We start from the raw sequence: 23,847 nt of genomic DNA, 5'->3' as shown, positions 1-23,847 counted from the left end.
TTCACCTCAGAAGTAATAATTGAAAGAACTGATACTACTTAAAATATTATTTGAAATAACTGAATATTAAAACATAATGATTTTAATGTACTATTAAAGTGAAACAATTAAGCTAAATAACTGTAGACTTCAATTAAAATGCATGAGGGCTGTGAGTACAGACAGTATGGCAACAATCAGGAGGTAAGAAATGCTTTGAGAATTTTCAGTATTTTTATTGAAAAATGCAAAACCTGAAAGTCACACAGTGTTTATTATTCTAAGTGACAACCAGTGTAAATTTACAAATCATAGTCATAAATACAGAACACATGCCGTGGAATAAAGTTTAATCCTGCATTAACGTAACAGTTCTTCTCTAAAACTCTCAGAGAAACCAGCTCATTTTCAGTGTCACATTGTCACCAGCACTTAGTTACCTTTGGTAAGCTGAAAATATAATTAATAGAAAGATGAACATCTTCTGATATGCTGATGAACTGCACCCCCAAGTGGATATTCGCCCGAGCCGTGGGGCAGCCGCGGGTCTGCTGTCTTTTTGCCATCCGGGAAGCACAAAAACTGGCAATTTCGCAAGCACGTGTGTTAAGTCCTTCAAAACACTCGAGTAAACGACAAACGCAAAATAGTATTTTTGAGGAAAACTCTTGGCAGCGTGGAAATTCCGAGTTTTTTGTAACGGACGGCTGGTTAAGCATGACATTCCTTGCTTTTATGCAGTGTTTTTAAGCTCTCGGCTGAACGGGGGCGCGCGCGGTGGTGCAGCTGTTTGGCAGCGCCGCAGGGCCCAGGCCACCCCGCGCCGCGCCGGGCCCTCAGGGAGGCCGGCCGCTAACGGCTGCCCGGCGGCGGCCGCACCAATAAACTTGCCTCGCTGCCCTCCCTGAACCTCTGCGGAGGCCACGGGTGACCGGGCGCTCAGAAACGCCCGGCACGGACACGAGTGGCTCCCCCCTCGCAGCCCCGCTACGGTTGCCGCTCACGGCGATTTCCCGGCGCCGCCCCGCAGGCCTCCGCCGGCCCCGGCGGCAGCGGCCCGACCGCGGAGGGGCAGGAGGGGGACAGGGCGCTGCTGCCAGGCCCGGGGCGGGGCGGAGCGGGGCGGGGCGGGAGGCTCGCCGGCCGCCCCCGCGGTGAGACCCCAGCCCGCCCCGCCCCGCCGACAGGGGGCGCCGCGCCGCCGCCCTAGCGCATGCTCAGAAGCGCCGCCGCCACCCGCCCTCACGCCGGCGCTCGGAGCGAGGCTGCGCGCGGCGCCGGGACCCGGAAGCGGCGGAAGCGGTTGCGGGTGCGGAGTGCAGCGGCGTTTAGCGGCCGAGCGGGCCCCGGGGAACGCCCGGCGCCGCGCAGGTGCGTGAGGCCGCCCCGCCGGGGCAGCGGGAGGGGACGAGCCGGGGAAGGGGGGCGGGGGGGGTGCGCGGCCATTTTATGTCCCGCTCGGCAGGGGCGGAGGGGGGGGCCCTCGCGGCCGCCCCGATGAGAGGGGCGGGCCCGGGGCGCCCTCTTTGCCCCCGCGCTCGATAGCGGAGGGCCCCTCTCGGGCCGGCCCTCGGCTCCGCGGCGGACCTGCTGGCGCAGGGACAAAGGCACCGTCCGCGGGCCGGGCCGAGGGAGGTGGGAGCCCGGCCGCGGACTTGACACTTGGCGGTGACAGGCGCGGGCAGAGGGCCGCGCCGGGCGGCCCGGGCAGCCCCGCCGCCCTGGCAGGCGCCGGGCGGGTCAGCGGGCTGGCCCGAGGGGACGGGCGCCCGGTGGGAAAAGCAGAAGGGTTGGCTTGCCGTGTTGGGGTTAAACGGAAAGCGAATCCGCTTCGGTGTAATAATAACAACAGCAATACCGTACGTCGATCCCGGAGTATTTCACAGGCTATATGTGCCTAGGAGACGAGCAACACCAGCCTCAGTCGTCTGTGTAGATCTAATAATAGGTGGCGTCAGTGCACTTGCTCCGAGCAGCGCTATGCCATGGTCTGGAATGGGAAGTCGTGAGATTTTAGTAATTTAATAAAAGCTTAAGCTATGCAGGGTAGATAAAACTAAGAGCGAAATACATCAAAAAACCCATCAGTAAAAAAAGAAGTGAAGTTTAAGTCCTAAGTAATTTTCATCATAATTCTTTTGCAGATTATGAAATTACCGTTACGTATTTTCTTAAGATCTGGAGGAGAATCAAGTCTTCACGAGAATTTTTTGCCAGTTGCCTATGAAGCTCCTGATTTTAAAGTTGCACTTCTGCAATGAAGAAAAGGAGACGGCTCGCTGCAAATCTAAACGAAAAGGTTCATCTTGGCCACGAGAAAGATACTGCAGAACAGATTCTTGTAGTAGACTGTGCACAAGAAATTGTCTCAAAGTCTGCAGAAATAGCTCCTGCAGATCAGCTTGAATCTTCCCAAGAACTTTCACCATCATCAGAACAAAGAAAGCTCCTAAGCTCATTGCAGTATAACAAAAATCTACTTAAGTACTTAAATGATGATAGACAGAAACATCCGTCATTTTGTGATTTACTCATAATTGTAGAAGGAAAAGAATTTAGTGCTCACAAAGTTGTAGTGGCTGTTGGGAGTAGTTATTTTCATGCCTGTTTGAGCAAAAATCCAAGCACTGATGTTGTCACGTTAGATCATGTAACTCATTCTGTCTTTCAGCATTTGCTTGAGTTTCTCTACACCTCTGAATTTTTTGTATATAAAAATGAAATTCCGTTAGTGCTGGAAGCAGCAAAATTTTTAGATATCATAGATGCAGTGAAGTTACTAAATAACGAAAGTGTTTCTAATGTACAGACTGATGTGGTAACTGATGCACCTACACCAGTAGAAACACTCAATGAACTGACAGGTAAACTATTAAATAGTCATCAGTGCACTTTTTGTGGTCGAAGTTTCTGTTACAAGAAGTCCTTAGAAAATCATTTGGCTAAAGCCCACAGATCGCTTTCACTGGAAAGAAAACATGGGTTAAAAATGGTTGAGAAGGCCGACTATTCCACTAGACGTTCTACAAGAAACCGTAAATGTCCAGCTAAATTTGGTAACAGTGACAATGAAAGTGGTGATGCATCTGACAGCAATTTGGAGAAAGTCAGTTCTGACAAGGAAATATCTGATAGAAGCGAATTTGAAGACAGTGAAAGTGAATGCAATGCTGATGAAGAGGGACAGGAAGAGGGAATGTCAGGTGAAGATTCCGAGTCTGAAGAACAAAGTGAAAAAGAACAGAATGATACTGAAGAGGGTTCTGAGGTAGTTGATTCAATGGGAAATATTCCTGAAGGCTTAGCTCCAGTCATCATTCAAAGCAGTAGCAAAAAACTACTGCAGTGTCCCAAGTGTGACAAAAAATTTGATCGAATAGGTAAGAGCAAGTTAGGTTGATCTCATTCCTTTTTACCATATGGTGGTGCTATTTGTATGGGAAATAAACTGAGCTTTTTCTCTGTCCTGGAGAGTGACGATAAGAATTTCTGGATCGTCTCACTGATCCAGTATGCTGCTAATTTTCCTGAATGTATTAAGTTGTTACATCCGTGGTGCTAAAGAGTTTCAATAATGAACTGAGTACATTATTTTTAAAATTTGCAAAAGCTAAATTTATTTCTCTTTTTGCTGCTCTGGATTCTGTTTTTTAGCATGGTATGTAAAAGCAGCATTGAAAAAGGAGGGAAATATAGCAAGATATTAAATGATAAATTGCATGAAGTCTGAAACTTGTACTGTATTTTCTGCAAAATTAGTTTTAAGTAACAAAGCTGTCATTGCTGAAGTAAAACAGCACCATTGTCAAACAGCCTGAAATTCTTCTGTTCTACATGATGTGTAGATGTTTAGGACCTAGTCACTCTGACTTCTAGCTTGATTTTTCTGGTCTGTAGTTAACACCAAGTAATACTTCGTTAGCTTAATCTGTTCTGTTAGGACTGTTTACGTTACAGTCAAATCTGGGTGTATAGTTACTTGGGATAACAGAAGAGTCAAAATTCCAGCTTTCCTGTCCTCCTTTCCCATATTAAAAGTAAATTATTACTGTACTCCAGAATTTTGGTGTTCTTTAACTGGAATAAAGGTTGAATTTTGGTCATGTAAGGTATTGATTTCCTTTCAATCATGGGAATTGGGAAAGAAACAGTTCCTCATAGTGTTAGGCATTTTTTGGTGTTCTTATGAGACACATTCTGTCTTTCATTATTTTTGAAATTTTAGGAGTTTATGAAAATGGGGTGGGGCTGGTGTGTGTGTTAATTCCCGCTCACACACAGTGTGCATAGCTTGCTGAGGTGAAATGAATTTTCCAAGGTGACAAATTATATCACAGAAGCTATTTAACATTAAAAATGTGGAACTTAACTGTACTTGTAATGCCATATCTTAAAATTAAAGCAACATAGGAAATTTTCTGAATTTGAGAGCTTTGTTATTAATATTGAAAGGCTACTGTGCAGAAATAAATGACTTGTGAGTATTTAGGGTTGTAATGGTACATTTTGGGTTTGCACACATTGGAAACCCTTTTCTCTCTTTGCACTTTATGACTTAGAATTCTAGTTTTGTGCTCAAAAAATACATGAGAAATAGCATTAAGACAAGTGATACATACAGCTTGCATTACTGTAGACAATTGACTTGTATTTTAAATTTAGGAGCTATAGTACTTTTTTTTTTTTTTTTTTTTTAATCTAACTCCCAGAAGTATGATGCATATACCACAGAGGGAAAAAAAAAAATCTAGTACAAAGCAGAGAGCCTGCTATTGACTTTAGGTAGGTAGATCCTGAGTGTAGGACTGAATTCTATCCTCAGAAAAAAAAACTGGCAAACAGAAGAGAGAATATAAGCAGTGTGAAAGAAATGGGAGAGTAGTATTTTTGTTTATGGTAATATCTTGGGTCCCAAATATAGACAATTTGCAAGGGTCTGTATCATTCATTCAGTGTTTTGTTATTTGAAAGTACCTTAAAAATACCAATTTGTTGCAAGGCTGTTCCGTGTTCTGAAAAGGTACTTCACAATCAGTGTAATGGAAGAGTAATAGTATAACTTTCAGTACTTAAGAACAGAGTATGCTGTAGGGTTGAACAAGAGGGACTTGTAACCCTCACACAGATTTAACAGTAATACAGAGCCCTTTTATTTTTACTCTTTATCTTAAAAATAGTTGAGATGGAAGTGTGTGGAGGAACCTTGGATCAAATGCATATGCAATCACCGTGCAGTTTTCAGTGGTGTAAACCAGTAGAAATCTTTAGAAGTCTGTGGAAGGTACTTAGAGCTTGACCACATTTGAGAGACATATTGCAGAACAAACCCCAAATGTGTATGTTGTAGGTGATACCTGTTACAGTTTACGCTAACAGTTTTTTTTGTTGTTGTGTAGGCAAATATGAGAGTCATACACGTGTACACACGGGTGAGAAGCCTTTTGAGTGTGATATATGTCATCAGCGCTATTCAACGAAGTCCAACCTGACAGTGCACAGAAAGAAACACTCTAGTGATACTGACTTTCATAAAAAGGAACACAAATGTCCCTACTGCAATAAGCTCCATGCAAGCAAAAAGACTTTAGCGAAGCATGTGAAGAGGCAAGTATGAGCAAATTTGTCTTGCATTTCTGAAGCATCGGGTTTTTTCAGTTCAAAAGCAAAAATAAATGTATGTATGTGCACAGCATATTCTGCATTATTTCTATAACTGTTTTTTTCAAATAAGTATCTTTTCAAAAGATACAGGGATTAGCAGTATCAACTAACCTGCTGTAAGTGCCATAAGGAGTGCATAGGGACTGACTAAATAGGAATAGCGGTTCTGTTGGAGTTCTCCATAGATTTTTACTATAAATTTTTGAATGCTCAGATTAGCTAGCACAGTCATTCAGAACACAACAGTCTTAATAATTACCTGTGTTGCTTCTAATTTGGAGGAAGGGTAAAATACCTTCTTTGGTTTTAAATGTTGATGCTATACTGTTGATGATAGTAGATGGATAGACTATTACCATGCAGATTCTTTCAGGTGAATGATTTGTTTATGACAGGTCTAATTATAAGGTATTATTATTTACATACTGCTTTTTTTTCTCTTTCTTTGTGAATATCCGTAAAGCATTATAATTGAAACTGTCCTCTGTCTTACCAGTTGTCATACGAGATTCTACAGCAGTCTATAGGCAACTGCTTTCCAGTTACTTGTGCCTTTAGAATTGTTTAATTATCAGTATGCTGTTCTGCTGGTTTGGTGATCAACTTTCATGACACATGAAGTTTAGAAATGGATATTTAGTATTTGGGTGATCTTCATCTTAGAAAGTTATAACTACTTTCAGCTTCTGTCTTTCTCCTAGGTTTCATCCAGAGAATGTACAAGAATTTCTTTCTATCAAGAAGACAAAAAGTGAAGGTTGGAAATGTGATGTAAGTAATATTTCAGTACTTTTGTTTTTTTCGTACAGGTACTATGTTTTGTGACTTGAATACTTAAGTGAAAATATGGTATGTGTTTCTGTGAAATCTCAGTAAGCTTTGTAAGTGATAGTATAAATTTGCTCTTCCTGTGCTGATTTAAAGACTGAACTTTATGTACAGCTTGTGACCAGGTAGGGGTCAGCTGTCCCAGTTGTGTCCCCTCCCAACTTCTTGTGCACCCCCAGCCTGCTCGCTGGTGGGGTGAGAAGGAGAAAAGACCTTGACTCTGTGTAAGCACTGCTCAGCAATAATGAAAACATCCCTGTGTTATCAATGCTGTTTTCAGCACAAATCCAAAACATAGCCCTATACTAGCTACTATGAAGAAAATTAACTCTATCTCAGCCAAAGCCAGCACAGTGTTATGAATACTTTAAAAACAGAGTATTTGCTCTCCTATTAATTGTGCACATCAAACACTGACCATAAAGTATACTTTTTTGGAAGGCTCTCTCAATAGTGAGGAAAATATATGTTAAATATAAACTTTCTCATTTAGCTGCATATGCGCCTCAGCAGAGTTGCAAATTTCTACTAAATTTATCTCTAGTTGTAAAATCATAGAGTCCTTTCCTCGATATTCCCCAGGAGAGGTATGTGTGTGAAACTACATCTACTGTAGAAAAGGAGTTTGTAGAACTTCCATTCTCTATCTCTCTGCTGCCAAATAATGTTTTAAGGTTTCAAATGTTGGGTTTTGTTGGTTTTTTTAAGGGAATCAGATTACTTTTTCTTTTTTCCAAGGCAGCTGTTTTGTTTATGCAAACTGCTGTATGCCCCTGTATGTCTCTAATAGTAGGTGCTGTAGCATAATTACTAATTGTGCTTTGTTTGTGAACTTTCACTTATATAGTAGGAGGTTGGGAGATATCAACTGTAGGAATTTGTCGTGTTCATTCTGCTGGTGATGGTACCATGATTGGAGGTATTACATGTTTGACTAAAGGGTGTTATCTTCCAGATGAAGTTATATTGTGTGAACATATTACAGATTCTGTTTGTTACTAGATAAGAAACATTTTAATAGTGGAAATCAATCGTGCAATCTTGTTGATGGTCATTTCTCGGAAAGTACTCTTGCCAGAGTAAACTCCACTTTGTGGTTTTGCTTTGTTTTGTTTTCTTGAGAATTTTAAATTTATGTTAGTAGAAATTTTTAACAAGTGAACCACTGCTTTTGTACTGCTCATGTGCATTGAAAATGGACTTGAACTGAAGGCAGGGGTTGAATTTTATCTTTTATAGCAGTGGGAGAATGAGCAGAACCATTAGGAGCTGTGACTTTGCTTTCAGGTTGTTTAGTATGTTCTGAGGGCTGAGGTGCCACAGATATAAGTTGCAAGATTTCTTCAGGTTGTTGGTTTATGTTGTAGTCCATGTGTGAACAACAGGATTTGGTGACCATACTTTAATTCTTGAAGAATATGAGCAAATTCACAGAAACAATAGCATATTAATAGTAAAGAAAAGCAAGAAGGGTATTATGTTTTTTACAGGTATGGGATTTTCTTACACGTATATTTAACATTAATGAGTTTTTAAACAAATAAAGCTGTTGCTTCTGATTTTCTGAGGCTAAAAGAGTGTTATTCAGGTATGCTCTAAGAAACTGCACAGTTTAATATATGGGAGTTAGGTACTAAATTTAGCTATTGTAAACAATGGCAACAGTTTCACAGTGAAATCAGTGAGCACTGTGTTAATTTATGGTAAAACATACATATGTTCTGGTGTTAAATTGTAATATCTAGTTTAAATGTCTAAATTTGAGCTGTGGCTTCAATTCTGTAATTGAACTGCATGCTTACTTTAATGACTGCTAATCTGAAAACAGTACTAAACTGCTTACATAATTTTAACATTGCAAAAGTTCTGTATCTCTAAAACATATTTTGAGTTACATTTCTTTGTTGGTATTAGCATTTTCTCTTTAATACATGCTGTCAGAGAATTTCCCAGAAGAAATAAAGGAACAGGTATGACTAGTTCTATGGTAGCTTGTACTACAACAGCCTTTACCACAGTCCAACAGAGCTGTTTCAACATGCAAAACCAAGCCCAAGCTATTTGCTTCTTTTCCATTGCGTTATTTTCTGCTCAGTTACTGTGTTGAAGCACCCTAGGAAAAGAGTCTGGTAAGGGCTGGAGTCAGTAGAAAGAACGGGGGGTGGAACATGTAACTATATGCACAGGTTGGCAGTAGTTCGATTTACGCTGCCGTGGATCGGCATCCTAATTTACATAGTGCAGTCCACTAGGGTTTATGTAGAATACAGGTTTTTTTGATGTTGACTGCAAAGCTTTACATGTTGGCATAGAGCATGCTTTTGAAGAATACGTGTTTAATCTTACGTTGCTGCAAAGAGCAGATTAACTAAACTGTTAGAGTTGTTAGAGTTTATGAATAGGAAAAGAAATCTGGTTATAACTGATGCATCTTTGACAAAGTGTATTATCATTTTAGATTTGTAAGAAATCTTTCACTCGAAGACCTCATTTGGAAGAGCACATGATCCTTCACTCTCAGGATAAACCCTTTAAGTGTACCTACTGTGAAGAGCACTTTAAATCCCGATTTGCAAGACTGAAACATCAAGAAAAATTCCATCTCGGTATAGAAACCTCCTTCTGACATGTAAACAATAGATTTAAAGTAAAACCTTCCTCTGCCATTGTATGTCCTGATCAGTCTGGTTTCCACCCCATCTCCTTTTCCAGTTCTCTCTTTTCCAGTTTTGTGGGGGAGTTGTTTGGGGTTTTTGTGTTGGTTGTTTTTTTACTTTTCTGTTCACCTGTCTTTTTGAGGCATTGTATTGTACCTAAAGAAATGCAAAATTTTGGGGGAAAGAAGAATTACGGTTAGTTTAATTTTAAAACTTTTTTGCATGAAAATGGTTCTCAACTATGGAGCCAGATTATTCCTGAATTTTTCCAAAGGCCTTTTTCTTTCCTCCTGAAGTCTTCCAAAGACTTTTTTATTACTACTAATTATTTCCACTGGGTAGGAACTAGATTGGTGATATAATGGGAATTTGGTTTTTCAGACATTCTAAGAATTTAATTCTAAATTTTTGCTTTACAGTCATGAAATTTGCCAAAATACCAGGTAATTAGAAATAACTTATCCAAGCAGAAAGTACACAGAGTCCAAGTAAAGAATGCTGACTGTACCAAACTTTAATAATTTGTTAGACAAAACTTTTGCTTTGTAAATTGATCAGGGTTTTCACAAGTAACCAGTCTGCGCATCTTGTTTGGTTTAACTGACAGTTAATAATACTATGTGTGTCTGTCTCCTTATAGGGCCTTTTCCTTGTGATATTTGTGGCCGCCAATTTAATGATACAGGAAATCTGAAACGCCATATAGAATGTACTCATGGAGGAAAGAGAAAATGGACATGTTTCATCTGTGGAAAATCTGTTAGGGAACGGTAAAGAGTTGCATGACTACTTGAACTTCAGCAGAACAGAGAACTTTATTTAGCATGCTTTGTTTGATTCTGAATATGTTCTAGCTTTGAGTGTTTAACATAAATGAGACCATTTCAGGGGGCTAGTGTATAAAAAGGTAGTGTCAGAGCCACAGGTAGCATATGATTTTTCTGATGACCTCTAAAATTAAGGGTGACAACTGTAGGTAATTAGTTATGAGGTGGAACTACATTAAGAAAGTCTTACCCCTAATTCACTTCACTTAGGGTTCCTGTGTTGTGCAAGGACATCTTGCATTTGTTTGGGAAAGAGTATTCTGCCGTAGATATTTCGGTAAATATACTGAGGACAAGATGAGGAACACTGGTGAGAGTGACTAAGAAGAAATTGGACTTCTACAAACATGGTTTCATGGAAGATGGAATAATACTTTACAACCTTTGCTGCTGCTTCTCTAAATGGAGGAAAAAAATATTAATTTAGCACTTTGAAAAGTGGAAACTCTAAAAGTTGGCACATAAATTCTAGTATATAGAAAAAGGGCACAGAAAAGCTGTAGAAATAAGATTCCCCTCCCCGCCAATTTCTATTCTGTGTATGAAGGAAGCAATGTGAATTCTAAACGGTTGTTAACATGGCTTCCGTGCAGCTGCCTTGCACTGCTTTATAAAGGAGATCTTTTTAAGTTTTCCAAATGGTCATTTATGTTTAGGTTCTGAAACAGTAAGTCTTATATTTTTTTTTTTTATTTTGACATAATACAGCTTCATCTCAGTAACTGTGATTAAGATTCTAGTTATGTTCTATTTGGGGAATATGAAAAGATCTGAGTTTGTGTACTGCAGTATGTTTTCTTGATTTTTTATTTTTTTTCCAATGACTGGCAAAGACCCCTGGAAGTAGAAGAAGATTTGTCCCTAATAGGTTTTGTTGGTGGTGTGTATTTTCTAGTAGTTTGGTCAATAGGGTATGCATGTGTTAAAAGAAAATGCACTAATGCAATAATGAAATAATAAACAAACAAGCTATAACACACAGATAGTCTTTCAACTCTGTAAGAATTATAGAGTATATGTATGTATGGGTGTATAAATATATATGTATTTAAATAAGCTCTGTGCTCACTTAAGTTAATAACCATCATCTAGATTTCCTTCAAGTCTGACATTAAAGCTCTGGCTTTATACTTATAGAAACAGGGAAGTTATTACATAGAAAATAGTGTCAAAATTGATGTTTTCTTTAATGTATGTTGTCCAAATGTATGTTGGGACAATGTTTTGTTTCTTTGCTTATATTGTTTCTAGACCCAGCTGGTTCAGTAAATAGTAGACAGGTTGCCATACTGCCTTTGAGTGTATGTATATGTGTGTGTATCTGAATAAATTGATGCAGTTATTTGGATAAGTTGTGATCCATCAGAGTTAAAGAAGTTGAGAAACTGATAGTCTGTTTCACTTTTAAGTGACAGTGACATTGCTTAAAAATAAATTTTACTGCCTTTGTTAAACAGAACAACTTTGAAAGAACATCTGAGAATCCACAGTGGAGAGAAGCCTCATCTTTGCAGTATTTGTGGGCAGAGTTTTCGTCATGGAAGCTCTTACAGGTACAGATTTTTATTAAATAGGCTGCTAAACTGTCTTGCTCATTTGGTGATATATATGCATTCATGTTACTAACATAATTCTTCGTAATGTATAGGTTTTGGTTTTTTACAACTCTGAGAGCATTAGTAAATGCTTTAAACATGCTTGTGTTGAAAATATATTAATAACCTGCAAGAAGTCATTTAATTTTTAATACAAGACGTTAGTGGTTTAAACACAGACAGAATCCTGTACAAATCTTGTATCAAAGTTGAATTTCTTCCACATCTAAAACTTTTGCACCTTTGTTATTCAAAGAGAAAATTTAAGTGGAGGACTAAAATATCCTGCTAAATTAAAGTCAGATATGAGAGTTTAGCTCTGTTCTCTCTTGCTTTCTAAGAGCAGTTGAAGCATACCTCAGCTGAAAGTTACTTCCTGATATTTGTGCAAAGCATTGAAGACTGGGTTTTCTGGTATTTTTGCATTGAATTAGCAGTACAGATTATGTTAACAAAATTGCATTTTATGGTTAAATTTATGACTATAAATATACAGACTTCATCTAAGAGTCCACCATGATGACAAGAGATATGAATGTGAAGAATGTGGGAAAACATTTATTCGACATGACCATCTGACAAAACACAAAAAAATACACTCAGGTAGGCATTTCCTTTGAAAATTAGCTTTGAAATTACTATTTTGAAATAAGATCAAATAAAAAATTAATTAAGGATTTTTTTTCAGTACATGCAATGTTTTAGGCCTGATAAAAGTTCCTCTCACTATTTTAAGGTCTACTAAAGTAGGGTTAGTCTTACATGTTTTCAAGGTTTAAAAGCCAAGTGTTTCCTCCATGTTAACATAGAAAGCCGAGGGACAGTCAAAAACATGTAACAGTGAATTGCTTTAAAAATAATAATTAAAAAAAGCAAAAGTGAAAAAGGAGGATTTTTTAATGAGTTCAGATTTCTTTTTTTTAATAGCAATTGTGTGAAACATTATTACCACAACACAGAAGAAGCTGTCACAGTCTCTGTCAAAGTTTGTACACTGATCACTTTAATGTAAGAACATCAAAGCGGTGTTTCTGAAGTCTCTGTTACGGGGAAGAGGGAAGGAAGGAAGGTGGTGGGAGTCAACCCTGAGAAGAGCCAGATGGGGATGATCAGGAGGAAGAAAAAAAATATTTCTGTTTTATTGAGAGCAAAAAGTTAATCAAATGTATAGGAAGAGCAAAGATTCACTAGGGACTTTTCCTTTTTCAGAACAAGATCCAAAGGGAATGTGGCCTTTTAGGAGGCAAAATACTTTCTAGGCAGCATGAAAATATGAAAGTGATCAGAGTCTAAACTTCCTGAGCCTTTATTTTGAAGGACAGCTTCTTTTTTGGTGTTTGAAATCATGTCTGCTATAAAATAAAGAAATCTTAGAAAACTCAAGTACAAAAAAAAAAAAAAATCCTCTTTTCTACTCTATTTGCTTTTCCCCCCTCTAGAAAGTTACATTCTTTGACTGTCCACACTCCTCCTACTTACATGAGAAGAAATATTCTGCCACTTTGTGGAAGATCTCAAGATGACTAAAAAGAATCAAGATACTTTTAAACAGCAGCATAAAAGGAAAAGGTAACTATGTAAATCAGGATAATTAAAAAAGATAAATACTGTGATGTAATTTTAAGTTCTAAAAATTAGTAGATGAAAATAATTGGTGTGTTTAAATAAGCTTCTCTTTTAAAGTCCCTGAATTATTGAAGATACCACATTTTGGGTCATAATGAAGACAGCAGATTCCTAGTCATTCACTTGTACCTCTCATGCAGTGGGTGCTTGGGGAAGTGTCCCTTAACTCATGAACATGAATTTCTTTGTAGAAATGATAAACGGTCAGTAATAGTCATATATAACAAGTGGTAAAAATCCCTACTCTGATAGAACCAACCTACTTCCTGAATTTTGTTTGTTGATAACAGAGGATTCTTCTCTGAGTAAGGTATGGAAGAGCTTGATTGGCGGACTTTGTGAACATGGATCTACTGTATGTCATACAATTGCAGCTCTTAGACATTTAATAAGTTCCAGAAAATTTAATCAAAATTTATTGAATTTTGCCCTTGTAGGTGAAAAAGCGCATCAGTGTGAGGAATGTGGAAAATGCTTTGGCCGTAGAGATCACCTTACTGTTCATTATAAAAGTGTTCATCTAGGAGAAAAAGTTTGGCAGAAGTAAGTGTGGGGTTTTTATAACTGTGTAAATACTTCTGTACTGTAACTGATTTTGTTGGTACTTGCATGTTTGTGCAGAATTCTAGTAGTCTGTGTGTTTGTCATGCCCATTACCTTAGTCTTGATATAGATATTATTATGGTTTGAAGTGGATGTCAGAAAATTGCCTTCACAATTTAAGCAAGGTGTTTTCTTTGTAGCATCATTAAGTAAATAAAAACATAAAAAAGGATCAAATTTTCATCTGCCAATTAGCTGTCTCGTTGTTCTAAATTGATGGTTTGCTGTAATATTGTCATTGCAGACTGGTTAAGGCTGAATTACTAGACATCATTTAAGCACTGTGAGAACTATGCCATGCTTAGGTATTTTAGAAGCTGGAAGCAGATTAGTGGCTCTGAAAGTAGGTAAAAACTTTGAAAGCCGAGTTATGTCTATAAATTGAAAATGCAATAGGGTTTTTAAATTCTTGAGCTCCAAAAATCAGCCTTTCAGAGATTTGCAAATAAACTGAGACTTAGTTGTTTTTCAAATGATGTGTTTTAACTCCTTGTACTTATTAGCATTGTGTAGAAGCTATTACAGATGTGTCTGTGTTGAAAGTATAGTACATTATCTGCTTATTCTCTTTGGTTTTCTTGGTAGCCAGTAACCTAAACCATTCCTAGTACTATTTATGGCATAATTCTGCCAAAGTGAAAGCCTCTTGTGGACGTTGGGCAAAAACTGTTACTTGAGGATATTTTTGGGGTCAGAAAAGAAGTTTTAGTGACTTTTGCTCTTTGAATAAAAGTGCCAATCTCAGCAGAGACTAAGATTGTATATTGAAAAGAATCTTAATTGAGCTTATTGGTATGCAGATGCCAGGAAATAATGAATGTCAGTGAGGAAATTTGGAAACTTTGATATTCAGCTATTTTGCAGTTAAGATTTCAGAAAGGACTCTGCACATTGCTTTATTGTTGGTTAAAAAAAAAAGTACCTAACATGAAATGTCTTTTCTTCTTTAAAGATATAAAGCAACGTTTCACCAGTGTGAAGTCTGTAAGAAAGTTTTTAAAGGGAAATCAAGTTTGGAAATGCATTTTAGGACACATTCAGGTAAAAATAAAATAAACCCCAACAAAACCACAAAACATGTAGGAACGTGTTTTTATGCATCCACATTGATGGAATTATTTAATTCATTATGGTTATTGAGCATTCAGGGCAAGAGTAGCAGGAAGCAGCAAGCCTTTCTATTATTTCCAATATGTTGGTCATTCTTGAATGCTACCTTCTGAACGTATTAGTTGAAATATTGATAATCCTCAACACAGGTTTGTGGTATGCTCTCTGCACCTCTTCCTTTAGTTTACTGGTGTATGTTCTCGCCAAATTTACCCAAACCTAATAATTTTTGTGGTCCAGAGAATACTACATTTCAAGTGGTAATCTAAACAAGGATTTGAAATCCTGTTGGAAAGGTTCATGTCCTTAGATGTTTGACTTAGTTTTTCCTGCCTTATGTTTAGGGAAATCATTGTCCTTTCAAAATGTGCAGATGTACAAATTGAGCTCATGCAATACCAGTACCATAACAGTTTGAAGACTGTTATTTTTTATTTGGTTTATGTTCTGATTGCGTGTACCTGACAGAAAGCCCAAGTATTGAGACAATTGTATGTAAGGAGAAGGGTATGCTAATATAACTTCTAAACAAACTGCTAATGGCTCCCTTGATTACAAAATTGATGCTAAACATATGCTCTTTGTTTTTAGTATAATTGTTCTATACCAGGTCTCTATGGCATAATCTATGTATGTATTGGCATATTTGTGTGTGACATGGTGTTACTCAGAATAACTAATTCTTCTTTGTCTTTACAGGCGAGAAACCCTACAAATGTCAAATCTGTAATCAGTCTTTTAGAATTAAGAAGACATTAACAAAACACATGGTTATTCATTCAGACGCTCGACCTTTTAATTGCCAGCACTGCAATGCAACATTTAAACGAAAAGACAAGCTGAAGTATCATATTGATCATGTTCATGGATCCAAGGCTGCAGAAGAGGCATTGACATCATCTTCAGAGGAAAAGCTGGTCTCCTTACCAGTGCAGTACACCTCTGATGACAAAGTTTACCAAACTGAGGCTAAACAGTATGTGGAACAGTCCAAAGCATATCAATCAGAAGCCAAAACTTTGCTACAGAATGTATCTACAGAAGTATGTGTGCCTGTGACGCTGGTACCAGTTCAGATGTCTGATCCGCAAGCTGATCTAGTACAGCATACTGCTCAGTCACATGGCATTCTTCCTCCACAACCTGAGCAGACAGATTATCAACGAGCAACAGATCTATCATTTCTAGAGAAATATACTCTTACTCCACAACCTGCCAATATTGTTCATCCTGTAAGGCCTGAGCAAATGTTGGATCCTAGAGACCAGTCATATCTTGGAACTTTGCTGGGGCTAGATACAGCTCCTACTGTACAGAATATTTCAAACAATGAACATTCATGATCAGACCATAACATTCCACCTAATTTACTAAGCCATTAGCCAACAGAAGGCTGATATGGCAATTAAGATTTATATTTTATATTTTATTTGGACTCGTGAGTCTTCTGCATAGTTTTGGAAAAACAGGTTCGTTTACATAATATTTGAACATTTAGGCACATTTTGATGTGTACTGAGAGAGTCTTGTGATTTTAAGAGTTTTTAAAATCTTATAGATGGTCTTTTAAAAATTATGCTCTGAAATATCTTTTAAGGATAGTGGATAAAAAATAATTACGTATCTGTCTATTAATTTAAAAAAAAATTGCCTTTCTGCATCACACTTTGAATGAATGTTTTAAGTCTAATAGAAAGCATTCTGGGAGATTAAGGACTATATCAAATTCATTAAAAGTTGTAAGGGCAGGCAGGGATATAAACCACAAACTTTGAATTTTGTTTCACATAGAAATTAAAATGTAATTTTACTTGAACCCTCAGGCATTTTTGGAGGGTTTTAAAGTCTGCCAGAATCTGGAGCCTAGCCAATGGACACAGGAACTAGATTCTTCTGAAAAGTGATTCAGGTATTTTATGAAGACACTAAACAGGGTGTTTGGTGATCCCCTGAGTATAATTAGGCTGCCTAAATTTGGCCTCTTAATTCTTCCTTGATCTCTAATATTGGATTATGTGGACAGATCTAGACAATGGTATTGTCTAATTTTCTACAGTTAGTCCTATATAATTTTAATTTGCATTTTTTCTTGCTTTTTCCGTCTTGTTCGTCTTCTAAAGTGTGCCCCACACTCTAACTTTGAAAGAAGTGGGAGTATTTGCAAGGTCATTTTAATCTATGAATAGTCATAAAGGATTGGCATGGTTTATCCTTGTTAAGAGTATAAATTATATCAGGGTCCCACATTAGCATGCCCATTTTCACGCTATCTGTGATAGAGAAGAAATTTAAAGGCTATTATTTCCAGAACAGTACTCAACTTCTATTTAAAAAAAGAAATAATCAGTAATTACAAATCTCTTGTGAGTTGCTAATGAAATTGTTTTGTTTCTCACTTTCTTGTACTGTGTTTATAAAACAAAGTCAAACTCTTGAGAGTATTTTATGTCTTTAATTATCTTTAGCTTTTTCTTTGCTAGACGTAAGGGTTTTTTCCAAAAGAACCAGTTTGAACTACATGTCTAGTGTAATTCATGATGAAATCTAGTATAATTTAACCTCATCAAGCTTTCTATTTTAAGCCTACTTTAAAATTAATTATTCTGTGTTTGTTTGGTGAATATTATGCCAAAGAAGGTATCTGAAGTGATTTTATAATCCTCATTATTCCTCACAAGAATTACATATTAAGGCAAAATTTTTCCCAGTTTTCCGTATTCTTAAATTATTATCTTGAAGAAACTTTAAAATGGGAAACTGGATGTCTGTGTATTATTGTAACTGTTAAATTTATCCAATGACCTGAGCACAAGTGATCTGTGGTGAAAAGCTCTTTTAACATCACAGTTCTATAAACTCTAAGTGGCACGGATCATTTTAAATCCTATTCAAATACTTTGGTGTTAGATTCTGTTAGTCCTCATCTACTTCAGTGTTGAACGGTTTGCAGGAGAGGGGCCAGAGCTGCCCGAATGTTCATATTTTGAAGCTTGTACCCTAATGGATTCTTAACCTAAACACACCAAAGATTTCTGTTAGCTGTTAAATAGTGGCAGAGTTATAGAATTTTAAGTGTTATCGATATTTAAATAGGACTTAGCCAAAGAAGCACAATAGAAGTCCTAAACTTTAAAAGTTCAGTTTCTAAAACAGGACTACATATGTTTAACTGTTCTATGTTTGTATCTCTAAAGTAAAATTTAGAGCTGTGCTCTGGGAATGTTCAGCCTGACATGCTGTAAATATATCTGGTAAGATGCTGAATACTAGCAAACATACAGCAATAATAAGGCCATTGAATGCCACCTTGTGAAAGGACACTATCAAGTACTACCCTTCCTGCTTTCTAACTCCACCTTCACTTCATCTCCTTTCAAAATGAAACTGTTTCTGTCATCTTTACACTCCATGGCTTGAAAACTGCTGTTTTATGTGTAGTTTTCAAGTCAACATGTATGTGTCGTGTCATATTCATATTACCACATGTGGACATGACACATGATTTCCAGCATTTGTACTGTTAAAAATAACCCAGCATCAATGGTGTCAGTGCAGTTCTCAGACTAAAAAGCCTAACTCTGTTATTTCTTGTCTTTTCTGTCCTACAGTAGAAAAAAGTATTGTAGGATTTTGACAAAACAGTGGCTTAAAAATAGTTGGTAACTAGTTTTTTCTTTTAAAATCCAGTCTGTTCAGAAGGCACTCTAGTCAAATACTAAAATGGAATTTGGAGCATATTTACTTGATAATGTCCTTTTTAAAATTCTTTCATGATTGTGCCTTTTATATGTATATTCTGAATAATGGCTTTTTCTCTGGCTCAGTTGATTATTCAGAAAGCATTAAGGTCAATATCTTCCAAAGGGCTTCATGTTTTTGGGTGCCCAACAAGAAACAGACTATAAAAGGACTCGTTTTTCAGAAAATACGAGCGCTATCTTTGCTGTTTGGGTGACCAGAATTACTAGTCATTCCTGGAAAAAATGACCTACTAGTTCTTTGGCATTCTTTTGTTTGCAGATAACCCTACTAGTTAGTGTTTTTACCTGCTGGTCAGGCTGGATCGTTGCCAGTTGACAGTGAAGGAAAATAGGAAAGCTTATGTGGTAGATACATAGTTTTTATTTTTTTAATATCATGAGCTATAATTCTTACGGCTTTACATCTATTTAAAATTCATATATGAGCAAAGTAAATTTTCATGGACTGGTACTTCATTTGGTAGGTGGAAAGAGATGATCTCTGATTGATGGAGGACGGTTCCTCTTAAGAGGACTAGTGTTGAAGGGCAGAGATCTGCACCTCACAGCTGCATGGGTCAAAACTCCTTAGGTGTCTGGTACCTCCATTTTAATATGTATATGTACTCATCCAAGAGTGCATGTCCTGTTGATCTGGAGGGTGCTTTTAGAATAAAGGCTATGTTTTATCTGGCAGTCATTGACTCAGTTGACTGTTTGTTGCCAAAGAAGGAAGAAGCAGGTATCTCTTAAAAATATCTCTAAAGAATGATCAGTGGCACATTGCAAAAAGTTGGTCTTTTCCACATGCTGACCTTTGGGGAGAAGAGTGGAGTCCGTGTTGGTACTCTAAACTGCTACGTGGTTCTGAGAACTTACTGCACTCATTCTGTTTAAACACTGAATTCTGTACTTTTGCTGAACAAACTTCTGGTTGTTGACTAGGTTACTGCCTTTAATTCTTGAAGTGGATGTTATGTTCAGTTTATTTATTTATATTGGAATTTCCTCTTTGAGCACTGACACTTTTCCTATAGAGGTATGGCTCTCATGGGTTCTTTTTATGCTGAACATCAGTAATTGTAATGGTGATGATGTATCTTCTGTAAGGCTGTGGTTTCCTCAAAAATATAGTGCTACTTTAGTCTGGATTATAATTTGGGTAGTTATTTTTAAAGATGGGTCATGCCAGAACGCAATGACAAAAGATTTATTTGGTATCATCAAAGAGCTAAGATACTTCCCTAGTAACAAATGTGGAAGAGCATCCAGAACTCTGAAGAACGCTTCAAAGGAATCACCTCGTAACATGCTTGATCAAACATGAAATGTGTTACAGAGTGCTAAGGAATAAATGACCCAAAAGTTTTTAAATTTGAAATAATTTCTGTGTAGAAGTTCATGAATGTAGAATTATGAATGAATTCTGAGAAGGCAGTTGTAGATCAAGAGGGTTTTTTCCCTGAAAACAATAAAAAAAGATGAGAAATTTTTCTATATTGAGCATACATGCATAACTGATCCAGATTGCATGTTCTCCGTATGACTGAAGCTTAAGGGAAATAGAGTCAATTAATCTTTAGGTCTTTGTGACTACTGTCACAGTGATCTTTTTTTTTACAATATTGTCTCACAGTGTTTTGGTTTTTTCATGGTAGGCATTGAAGAATGGCACTGGCAGAATATAATGCAGGGCAGTCACTTTGCATAAGCCCATAAGGATCTTTTTCATGGTTCATTAGAAATGTGTTGGTTTAAAAGGATTTGATGGATTAAAGGTGGCAATGGCAAAATTTTTTTAATCCCCCATAACCATTTTGATCATGTTTAAATGTCGGTCCTTTTATATGAAAGAATAAGGTGAAATAAACTCAATATTTTGTCACTGGTATATGAAATAATGTGCTTTAAATGTGATCTGTATAGGTTGATACTTTAGATGGAAGTCTTTAAGTAAAGTTGTCTTTTTAGGGGAAATTCTTTGCTGTAAGGAAAAGTTAGGAAGTGTACTGTAAATGTAGAAGTACTCAGTCCTATGTGTAATTTTGTTTGTTATGGAAAAGTAAAGTTCTTTTGCTTAACATTGCTTGCTTCACAGGATTTCTTGCTAAGTTTTGACTTCCGCCCCTTTTTTTTTTTGAACAGCATGGAAACACTAGTCCGTACGTCTTTCAGCTTTAAAGCTCGTGAAAGATAAACAGAGGAGGCAAACTTTTTCATCAATTTGCGCACGTCTCATTCTACTTTTTATTTTTAAATACTTTGTAGATTACGTTTATTTAGAAAAATACTTGGCTTCACTTAATTTTTTTTTTTTTTTTTTTTTGGTAATACGTGTAGCTTTTTAGCGTGAAGGTTTGCTAAATCCATTTTTTGGGGTTGGTTGGTTGTTTTTTAATTTTGAAGCATCGCTCAAGTTATCCAATGCTAAGTGTAAGGCGGTCTCCTATTGCCAGCTCTGCGCCGGGCACTTGGAAGCCTCCCGCACGGTGGGCAGAGGAGGCCGGGGGCGAGGCCGGTGGGCGGAGGGGGCCGGGGCCGGGGTCCCGGGGCCTCCCGCCACCGCACAGCGGCGCCTCTCTCCTGCCCCGGCGAGGTCGGGCTGTTTAAATAAAACGTCCAGCGCTGATTGGCGGAGAAGCGAGGGGGCGGGGCAGGCCCGCGCGGGGATTGGCGGGGGCGCCGGGTTTGAACGGGTGGGGGAGGCGCGGCCGTTGGTGAGGTGACGGGACGGGACGGGACGCCGGCTGCGTGGAGAGCTGGAGCCTGTCCCGCTCCGGGCTTCTGCCCCGGGCATGGCCGCCGGTTTCTTCCCTGGAGCGGCGGTGTGGGAGCTGGGCTCCGCCGCCAGCCCTGGGCGGCGGCGCTGGGCCGCGCGGGGGGGTGACAAGGGCGCGGAGGAAGCCCCCGCCGTGCTGGTTCTGAGCCACTTCTGCCGGCCGCCGTTCCTCAGCTTCGGCAGCCTGCGCGTCGGCGCCTCCCGCTCCCGCCTCTTGGGCATCGACAACCCCAACGCGGAGGACGCCGAGGTGGTCGTCGACCGCTTCCCGGCTTCCGCCAGGGGCTTCAGCATTGAGCATCGCCGCTTTTCTGTGCAGGTACCGGGCGGGGGGGCGCGGGGGCCACGGAGCTGCGGCAGGGAGCGGGGGCGGGTGGGTGTGTAGGAGCGTGGGACAGGCGAGGGGCCCCCGAGCCGTGCCCTGCGGGTAGGGGGGCCGGGCCCTTCCGAGGGCTGGAGGCGAAGGAGGGGCCGGGCAGCTCCCCCGCCTGAGCCGCTCGCTCTTTGGCGGCGGAGAAAGCCCCTCCGCCGGCGCGAGCAGTGTTACCGGTTTGCAGCGTAAGACCCCCCCCCGGGGGGAAGCCACGCGTCACCTGGCCACGTAGCACTACGTTTTGAGGTAGCCGGTACCCTGAGAGCTGCACCCCCGCTGCGGGTGGCGTTTGTGGGTGTTGCGTTTACACCTCGCGGTCTGCGTTAAAGGGGAAAAGCTGGAGATTTAGGTGGCGCGAGTAGACCTCCTGGGGCCTGGGGGCTGTCACAGGCTACGAGGGCAGTAAATCCTGGCTCAACAGAGGGGGTTTTTTGCAGTAAGATTAAAAAAAAAAAAAAAAAAAAAAGTTGTTCTGTGGGAATGTGGTTTTAAAGACAGAGACAGAAGAATTACGAGGTGTTTAAAAAGCGACCTCTCAAAAGCAGGAGGACATCAGTTTAGGAAAAGGGCTGAAGGAGCTTGCTGTGAAGAGGATACTAATTCACTGTTCTGCATGTTAAAAATACAATAGAGGGCAAAGCAGGCTTAATCTAGGAATAAATTGTTATGATTCCCAAAGAAATATAAGCTATGGTTAATCCAGTCAATGCCGATTTTTAAAACGACAATTTAGACGGGTATGTATCCATGGTCATCTAGAATCTTCAGAGTCTTTGTGAGTCTTTGTGAGAGAGGAAGAAACTCTCTGGAGATCTCTTGCAACAATGTGCTTATACAAACTGGCTGGACTCTCGCTGTGAAGTATTTGAATAGCAGCTTATATTGTAATTAATGAACACTAATTGTTGTTGACCAGCTTTACTGTATAAGCACACACTGAATTAGTTCGCACGTTTCCATTAAATGCATCTGCCCGAGGAAGTGGAGCTCCTAATTCTAATGCTCAAGAGATTGGTCATATTGACACTCTCTTTTTGATTTTTGTCTGAGGTATAACCATTCTTTGGTCTATTAGTACTGATGAGAGCAGAGCACTGAAATGATTCGGTAGAGGTCAGTGTGCATGAAGAATCTTTACAGAGATCATACATAGCTCCACGACTTCCTTGTTCATTTGCAGTGTCTTCATTTTTATTCAATGAATGTGTCAAATCTCATCTTTGCATGTCATTTGACTAAAAAAATTGACACTTGTATTTACATTTAGATAAGATCCTGAAAATTAACCTCTGATTGTTAGTCCAAATATAGGTGTCTCAAAATTACTTTAGAGGACTGATTTGGTTAATATGTGCCAAAATTATGTCATTTCTTCTACTTACCTTTATTCAAATCTTGTCCTTTCTATTACATATTATATGTGTTCTCGCTTGCTTTCCATTATTGTTTCATTAAGAGGTATATGTCCTTTTAGTAAGGTAACATTTTTGATAGAGGTTGCTTAAATTTACATGTCAGAGGAGAAGATTGACATTTAAACATGTAACATTTGTTTATCACTTCATGTTTTCAGAATATATATTACTTCTATATACTGTTTCTCATTTTATTTGATTACTCTATCTTTGATGTCACATAAGTGTACCTAAGTGCTAGATATTAAACATTTCTTTTTCTCCAATAGTCAGGACAAAGAATCTTTGTTTCTGTAACGTGGACACCATTAGAAGAAGGAAAAGTCCGAGAACTGGTAACTTTTGTTATTAATGGCATTGTAAAGCATCAAGCTGTGCTCCTGGGTGTGGCTGAGCAACCTCTCAGGAAAAAGGTAAGTGTGTGTTTATTATGTGTCTTAATTCTATTACTTTGGCACAGCTGACACGGATATTGTTTTTATTAGTAAAAAATTCAGTGAGGGAGAATTAAAATTGATAATGAGCATTCCCAAAGGCAGCATCTTTTGTCTTCAAAATTTTTCAGCTGGGTTGGAAAGTAGAAACTGGTGCATACCAGCTTAGAGAATAAAACTAAAATATTACCAAAAAAAGCTGTTTTCAAGCCTGGAAATA

At 38.8% G+C, this 23,847-nt stretch overlaps 2 protein-coding genes across 2 annotated transcripts in view; both read left to right on the top strand.

Moving 5' to 3' along the window:
• Positions 1 to 1,328: 1,328 nt before the first annotated feature.
• On the top strand, positions 1,329 to 20,707 carry ZBTB41 (zinc finger and BTB domain containing 41). The gene is made up of 11 exons (XM_075710506.1): positions 1,329 to 1,350; positions 2,124 to 3,359; positions 5,376 to 5,583; positions 6,342 to 6,411; positions 8,927 to 9,074; positions 9,766 to 9,895; positions 11,410 to 11,505; positions 12,044 to 12,150; positions 13,611 to 13,716; positions 14,729 to 14,817; positions 15,586 to 20,707. The coding sequence occupies exons 2-11, from the start codon at positions 2,237 to 2,239 to the stop codon at positions 16,227 to 16,229; spliced, it is 2,721 nt and encodes a 906-aa protein (XP_075566621.1). The 5' UTR covers positions 1,329 to 1,350; positions 2,124 to 2,236; the 3' UTR covers positions 16,230 to 20,707.
• A 714-nt stretch (positions 20,708 to 21,421) lies between these two features.
• The window catches only part of ASPM (assembly factor for spindle microtubules), a 30,951-nt gene continuing 28,525 nt past the window's right edge, over positions 21,422 to 23,847 (top strand). The window contains exons 1-2 of the mRNA XM_075710020.1: positions 21,422 to 21,724; positions 23,463 to 23,606. Coding sequence (XP_075566135.1) covers positions 21,422 to 21,724; positions 23,463 to 23,606 — 447 coding nt within the window. The remainder of the gene's footprint in view (positions 21,725 to 23,462; positions 23,607 to 23,847) is intronic.

This window comes from Pelecanus crispus, chromosome 5, assembly GCF_030463565.1.
Source record: "Pelecanus crispus isolate bPelCri1 chromosome 5, bPelCri1.pri, whole genome shotgun sequence".
Classification (NCBI taxonomy): Eukaryota; Metazoa; Chordata; class Aves; order Pelecaniformes; family Pelecanidae; genus Pelecanus; species Pelecanus crispus.
This window is presented reverse-complemented; position numbering and strand designations above follow the sequence as displayed.